The 8,215-nt window shown below is 35.6% G+C and overlaps 1 protein-coding gene across 1 annotated transcript; it reads left to right on the top strand.

Moving 5' to 3' along the window:
- Positions 1–3,404: 3,404 nt before the first annotated feature.
- On the top strand, positions 3,405–8,215 carry LOC128239545 (uncharacterized). Its single transcript, XM_052956164.1, has 5 exons — positions 3,405–3,537; positions 3,876–3,921; positions 5,117–5,225; positions 5,684–5,773; positions 7,721–8,215. Exons 1-5 carry the CDS (start codon positions 3,483–3,485, stop codon positions 7,952–7,954), a joined length of 534 nt encoding a protein of 177 aa, XP_052812124.1. The 5' UTR covers positions 3,405–3,482; the 3' UTR covers positions 7,955–8,215.

The following is an 8,215-nucleotide window of genomic DNA, read 5'->3' as shown; positions in this document are numbered from 1 at the left end:
TCCAACGCTGGGCCGCGATTAAAAAAAAACCAACAAGCGCCTACGCGCATCAGGTAGTGTTTTTTTATTTGTTGTTTGTTTTTCATTTTATTTTAATGACCAATGTTTTACATCTTAATACGCGTGCTTCAGCGCTAGGAGTGAATTCAGGTCAGTCATTTTTATTTCTTGTCAGATTCATGAATTGTTTTACAAAACTGTCACTAAAATGTATTTTTGACGGAATGTACAACAAATTTCCAAAAGAGTTATATAGCAGAAAATGTCATCGCTTCAGTTGCTATACATATCCCTCGAAGAATCAACAAGTTGTCTCTTACACAGCAATGAGAAAAGGATATGCCATCACCCTTAAAAGTTCACTAGATCTGGTATAAAATTCCAGCCTCCCCTTCAATTGGATTTTGGATTCTGTCTCCCCCTAATTATGATTCGAAGTTTCGTCCTACCCCTCTCTTCTTTAGATTGAGATGAGATTTGGATATTGTCTTCAATGAAATCTGAATTTTCGAATTACCCTTAATATGATTTGATATGATTTGATCTGGGACCAATAACAACTCTCAGCTTTGATTCAGTAAACATTGCGTTTCCACCTCCTCCTTCTTAACGCTATGTAAGATTTCTATACCCGCTTCAATGATACAGGTTCGGCAGAGCAATGGCTTTGTTGAGTTTTAGAAAGATGCAAAGTGAGCTTTCCTAAAAACCATATTCAAGGGGGGGGGGGGCCTAAACGTAGTTAGTTTTAGGCAAATACAAATTGATGCCTCCTGTTTGTAAACAACGAGAATAATGAAGAAGGAAGTATAAAGGATATAATTTGATCATCGTAAATAGAATACCGCTTAAGTCGGTAGTACGGCATGTGTGGAGATTCAATGAACAGAAAACTGCTGTTTCAAAAATTTGGTGTCGTTTGTACGGTACAGTGGATTCCATCACCATAATCGTCACTTATTTGCATTGCTTATATATCTATCTAATTATCAGAGGTGAATTGAATCATTATCTAACAATTAATGGTGACCTTGAGATAAAAGCATATTTTAAATGGGTTACACATAGGAAAATTATTTACCAAAGCCGTTTTTAAATTTATGCAGGAAACTACAAGAAGTAAGATGGATTAGAGCACTGTATACAATGATCACATCAACTAGTTTTCTCGGCTGTACGCCCAGTCCACACGCGTACGGTTCATCTAGTTGACATTCAACCGTATATTGGTTTAACTTATTTCAAGAATATAGATTAAAGATAATAAGAGTATGCATTTTAAACAGCAAAATTGCAGGTAGTATTTTGTAAGTGGGGATTATAGTATGCTAGAGCAATGTGTATTTGGTAAAGCAAGCTTTTTTAGTTTTGTTTTTTCTACTTTAGCATGCTTGAAAATATCCTTTGGAAAATACTTAATTATTCATGTAAAGTACTGATACATTTTGCTGACATTATCAGAAGCAATAATGTACAAAGACATGGTGGCTCCTATGATTAGGTCAATCCATACCTACAGACAACAATCCAAACCTCTGCTCGGCCACCGTCCTGACAATATCAGCACCTACCACTTTAAACTTGTCAAACAAAAACCAAAGTAGTTGTATATACAATATAAAGCTTGAAACAAACAAAATTAAACATAAGCCCTTGAAATTTCAGTTCGGTAATTAATATTCAAAATCTTCGCTGAAATCTTTTCTGGTTTTTGAGTACCACATCTTTGATTTGGTCAACAATGTTTTATATCGTGCGACCTCGCAAGGGATGGTACAATCTCTTCAGCAACCGACTCTTGTTCGCCACGTGCTCACGTCGCACTAATAGATTTGTTAACAGTTTCTGCACAGCATCCACTCCGTTGGGCACACTTAGCACAACCCATGGCTGTGACCTCCGTACACAAATAGTTAATACCCGTGTCGAGTATAGCATTGTCATGGAGCTGTAAATCAGCACAGACGATCATTTTCTTGTTCGATTGTTAATTCATATACAAGTCCTACATAACTATTACTAAGTATTCCATATCTTTAGCTTATGTCACAATATAACAAGCCGTAAACATTTGTCTTACTGAAATCTCGAACCTTACGTATCTGAAGCTCAGCAAAGTTGACTACGGCTTAAACTAATATACATGTATTTACTTCTCTCATAGTAATTTTAATAGTAGACAATGTTTTTTGTGCAGCAACTTTCAGTTGCTTTGCATCTGTTTCACCTGCTCCTGATATTTGCTGATTTCCTGCCCGGTCCCCTTTATTTTACTAGTTACCTCAAACCCTCATTTGAAGGGCATTTAAGAGGTGTGCGGTTTCGTACGCACGTAACAAATACTCCTACCAGCTTTGGGCTATGAACTGGTTTAGATTGCGATGGCTGTCGCAGCTACCTGATCTGCTCCCGTATTTTTGCTTTTAAGGAATTGCCATATTTATGTTGCCTGAACCGATAATATGTGAACTGCCTTTTTATCAAAATTTACAGTCGCAATAAGTTATACGGAGGTACATAATACACTTATAATTTTGATTAGTTTAATGTGCATGCTAGTGTTATCCAGACGCAGTAAGTTTATACGTACTCGGCAAAGCGCTAGTGTATTACGGAATTGAATTGAAACTTCAGAAAAGAGGTCATTTTCGAGCGGGCGCAGCCTGTAGATCAGCAGATTGTTTAAAGAAATGGCAGGGCCACCAACTGCCTCCCTTTTATTTTTATATGAATCATTTTGGCGAAAGTTCGAAGCTTCAGTAACACGAAAACTCGAGCATCATTGTCGGTCGAAATTGCACAGGACAAACACAATTCGTTATGTATTACACAAGGTCGTTTTTAATTAAATTTAATTTATTTACATAGATTATTTGCTAGTACAATATAGTCATACACAAGGGTTAAACAAATTACATATAGCTAAATAGGTAAACCTTCGGTTAACTCCCTTATAAATAAGATTTTTGAAACAAAAATTGCAAATAATACGCAGAACTTCCATTTCATAATACACAGAAGTTCCCTAAAATAGACACAGAAGTTCCTTTTAATAATACGCAGTAGTTCTCTTTAGTACGAAGAAATACCATTGATAAATGCAAAAACGACAACTTTATTGCGTTTTGCTCACATTTATTTCAACTGATACAAGGAAAACCCTTTACAAACTTATTTAAGTTATTATTAAGCTATACAAATAAGATGCCTATCGTTCATATTAATTGTTTAAATAAAGAAGGAAGTACAAAGATTCCAATTAAACATCTTTTGTATCAAGTGTGCAACACTTTGTCAATAAAACAATGAATGACTTCTTCGTCAAATTTTGTTGATCTCGTTATCTCGGGTCATAGGGTTTGGAGGGAACATTAATGTATATCAATTACGCATTTAGCGAAGCGGCGATAATCTCATTCATAAGTTATATTCATTATATTCATAATATATTAAGTCATATTTCATTCATTTATGAACATCGTATGAAATTCATTTTGCAAAAAAACAGGAACATGGCAGGAGCAGCTAGCGCGTCAGGTAACATACTTTTTAAAAACAATATACTCGTCTGGTAAAAAGGAGCGTATAAGGAAAGCACGCAACGAAAGCGTTAAAGCTGTATATTTTCAGTTAAGTTACATGCAATTGTTCTTCAGTCTTTTAAATTATTCTCAATTTCTTTAAAGAAGAATGCGACTTCGAGGTTCTTTCTTGGCATATATGCTGCTTTTATGTGCATACCAATTTTCGGATAAAAATCGAAAAGAAGCTCATACTCGCGTTCTACCTCACCATGCATGATATTGTGTGATAGATGAGGTCTGATGGTTGCAGTACGATGACATTGGATTAAGTGTTGTGTGTATATCTTACAGTTTACAATAGCAGCGACGAGGTTTCTGTACGTTCATCGTCAAAAAAGTGAGTTAAACTTCGCAAACATATATCATTAAATTCAATACATCGACATCTTACTTTGTTTTAATTGTTATTATATAATTTCTGGTATTTCTGACCATTTGTTTATTTGTTAAACGATCATTAAATTACCAGTAGTGTTGTATCTATATATGGTATAAGACATATCAATGTATATGACCTATATGACAGCATTTTGTGCAAAAATGCACTACAGTAGAACTCCGTTGGCTCGAACTCACAGGGACCGGAGGAAATACCCCGATTCTCGGAAATTTCGAGCCAAGCGGGAATGCTAAACTTCAGTGTAAAGAAATCGGTCATTTTCATCAAGTTCGAGCGAGTTGTTGGACTGTATGCATTTGGACGTTATCGTCGTTTAGGTCGCTCGACATCACATCAATTCCTGTATATGATACGATGCGATAAAAACCAATATTAAACGAATACTAAACAAAGGATACGACATATGCCCGAGCTTGATGGCGCATAGTGTTGACATTTTCATGAATGCTAATGGTCGCTTTTAAAAACTTTTGTATCTTGCTTGTACAATCGGGTGATCTGCTTTTCAGAATGAATCTTTCATACCGATAACCCAACAAGCGTGTACCATTAATAATTGTCGGTATGGTCATATCGAGTTATATCATCATGGCGGCGCCATATAGTAGCTTCTAATGCTTCTTCTAATCTTTTAATTATTACAAATGTAGTATCATTCATCAACTATTATATTCGAAATCCCTTGGTAGACAATTTAAAATGCACATAACACTTGTATGTCAATTCCATGCCGGCAATATATTAATAACCGTACCATGGATGGTCTCAATTGTTAGGGCAAGTAAGGTTACTTGCCCTGACTATTGAGACCAAAGAGAGTTTTAGACTAAAAATAAAATTTTCATAGTGGGTTCCCACTATGAAAATTTTACTTTTAGTCTAAAACTCTCTTTTGACATCACAGGCTGTATGAAATAACATTTGTTCGTTGCGTTACTGTCAGACGGTCCCAAACCTTGTATTTTGTAATGTCCCTTGGTACCATCTGGCGTTAAATCACGAAATATACTAATCGTAGAAAGTGAACACTTTCAAGCAAACGGGCCATTGAATTTCGAGATTTTGCCGAATTGTTAATATTAATTAATATAATAAGTCGTGATTATGTTAGAACTGTATGGTGTGTTTTTAGAGGAATGGTGAATTTGGGCGGCAAAGACTTGGAAGACTGGGCGGAAATGATTGCTGAAAAGGCGGCCGAGAAGGCAGCAACTAAAGTCCTTGAACAATGTAACGAGACGGTAAGTTAACAAATTACTTTATCATTAAGAACTGACCTTATTTAACTATAACTTGAATTCTAGCTCCTTGGCTGACACACTGTCAGCACAAAAATCTAACGTTGGCATTGTGTATTGGATGAGAGGGAGTAGGCGGATCTTGAACACCCGCGAAAGTTCTTAATTGGAAATTCTTAATGAGAAAGCCTAGTAAATAATCGCTTAACTACACTTTCCTTGGCTGAACATTTATTATTATAATGTTTCACTGACCGTTTAAGGGCGGTAAACTCTTTCATGAGTGGCTTGGTTGCGCTGTGTATACCATTTGTGTCTCTTTTTCCGTGTTTGAGGGTCCTAGTCATGTGCCTCTACACAGGCTTTATCCTTGTCAGCTTGTCCCTGTAAATCTTATTGTACAATTTAAAATGAACTGCAATTCAACTTATTTTTAATATGAACTTGTGTTTATATTCCAGATAAAGAATCTGACACAAAAGCTATACGAGAAGCAGAAACGTTTGACTGATTTAAAGAAAGAAAACGTAGAGCTTAAAAAGAATGATCAGGTACGTGTCGCTGGAAGCTTTCATTTTTATCAGTTACATGCATTTTCGCATCACTTGGCTCGTTCAAAGACAAAAAATAAAAAACGTTGTCAAAACGTTCAATCTGTGAGAGTGCAGCTTTAAAGCCATAATCCGACTTGGAGATAATTCTTAATTCATTAAAAGCTATTTGCCAATGTTAGATACTCGATTCATGAATATATTTTGATGCATGTGTAGTCCCTCTTTGTAATGTTTTCCTATGGTGTGTGTCTCTTGTTTAGTGTCTGTAAGGCCTTCACCGTGAGGATCTCATCAGGGTCTTCGTTATTTGTTTTGGCTGCTGGCAGGGGCGTATTCACGTGGATTCATAATTGTGCTAGTGGAGTCCGGGGGAATGCCCCCTCGGAAATTTTTGAAAACAACGATGCAGTCTGGTGCATTCTAAGGTGTTTTATTTAGTACTGGGAACTTTTTATAGGATCATTTAGTCAAGTACGCATGCTGCAACTTTGGCTGCATTTTGTTTTATCTTTAGTCAGAATCATGTGGATTTAGCCGCGTACTCGCGTATAGGCAGCTTCGCCCCTTGATGGCCTTGTCCATATTGTAGTTTCCTTTGTATTATTGTTTAAAAAATCGTAATGTACAAACAAGTTATCGTCGAAAGTAGCATACATATTTTTAAAGGGTAAGTCATAACTTCATGAGAAAAGTAGAAGTAGAGAAGTCGAAAGTTAATGAGTGTTGTCACGTAATATGTTTTTTCTGGAGTGTTGCGGTTATATGTTTTTATCTATATCAATCGGTTTAGAAAACAACTGAGAGTATGTTTTGAACGATTGTGTTTCCATTTTCATTGCTTATTTAATCGACATAATGCCTACATAAGGCCAATCATTAATGGTTAATTTGAATTATCAATACGATTATATCTTTACATTTCCTTGGTCGAGTTTGCAATATTTGTTGTTTTTTAAATGTAAACCATCTTTACATTCATAAATTGGTTTGTCCTTGGGAAGGAACTCCCTTCAAAATGTATTAGTACTCACGGTTTCATGACCGTATTAGTCGTTTCGCCGTAAAAACAAATCACAATCGCGACAATTGGCAATACAATAACTCACATTATAAAGGCAATATTCTGTAAGGTTGAGAAGTACTTAATTCCAATTACCTGATCAGAGCTTGATTGATCGTCAGATACCCTGGTGTGACCCGCTCCATAACCCTGTTGACAGAGATTACCCAAATGGATAGACCGCGAGATTCCGATGATTCGATTATTTCGTTTTATTTGGTTATTTGTTTTGTGTTTATAACCTTGAGTTGTATATGCTTAAGTTACCTAAACACTTCGTTCTGTTCTGATCATCTATGTTCTTTAATATTATCTTTGGGTTTTTTATGTAACGTTATGTTCTGTCTTTCCATGAACACACTTCATATCTAACTTCAAAAACAACTCAGAACGCTAATATCATTTCAAGCATTTCAGATTTAATATTGGTTTAAGCACTTGGGCAACCAACTGTACATGTACACACAAAATCATACACAATGATATATTCAAACTGAATAAAACAAGATTATTTTGTTTTTCTTAATCATATTAACATCATATATATTTAATAACTTATGTTCAACACGTATTTCTATCAATCCATTTGTAACTTTCAATACAAAAATTTCAAACTTTGATGAAAAAGAAAAGTTATTGAAATTAACACGGCGACTGCCCAAAGCTGAATGACAGTTACACTTAATTCCTCGTGCACGAAACCTTCTATTATCCGCCACCTAGCGGATAGTACGCTACATTCAAACGGAAATTAATTTTCTACTAATTCATATACATTCAAACTTAGAAAATTTTATTTTCTGTTATTCGCTTTTTCTCATCTTGCCTTTTTATTACCCTGCTATCTGAAATAACACAAAATGTATTTGTTAATATATTTAAAGGAGTATAAGCAGGAAACAGAAGGACTGCGAAAAGACATCAAATCTATTAAGCGGCAGCTGAGTGACGCGAAAAAGGAAAAAGAAAGGGCGCAACAGCAAGAAGAGGAAGAAAGAAAGAAGCGCTTGGAAGCAGAGGATAAACTTAACAAACTGAAGGTTAAATATCAGGTGTTGCAATCAACGAAGAACGTCCAGGAGAAGAAGGCTAAAGACTCGGACAATACTGCTAATTAAGTGTTGATTCTACCGAACCAGTAGTTTGCATAATAACTTGACTCTACCTTATGATCGATATGTGTTTGTATTTAGTTGGTATTGTTGAATCCATCTTGTTGCCGCTTTATTTTGCATTTCAAACACAACTATATATATGTACGTTTTATGTTTTGATCATTCGGCATTGTCCTCGTACCCCGGACACATTCCGGTAACCTTAAATCCGGAACAAGCTCATTATTTTCAGAAACTGTTTGGCAAATAAAATCTTGTTAAAAA

This window comes from Mya arenaria, chromosome 1, assembly GCF_026914265.1.
Source record: "Mya arenaria isolate MELC-2E11 chromosome 1, ASM2691426v1".
NCBI lineage: Eukaryota > Metazoa > Mollusca > Bivalvia > Myida > Myidae > Mya > Mya arenaria.
Note: the sequence above shows the minus strand (reverse complement) of the source record. Positions and strands in the feature narration are given on the sequence as shown.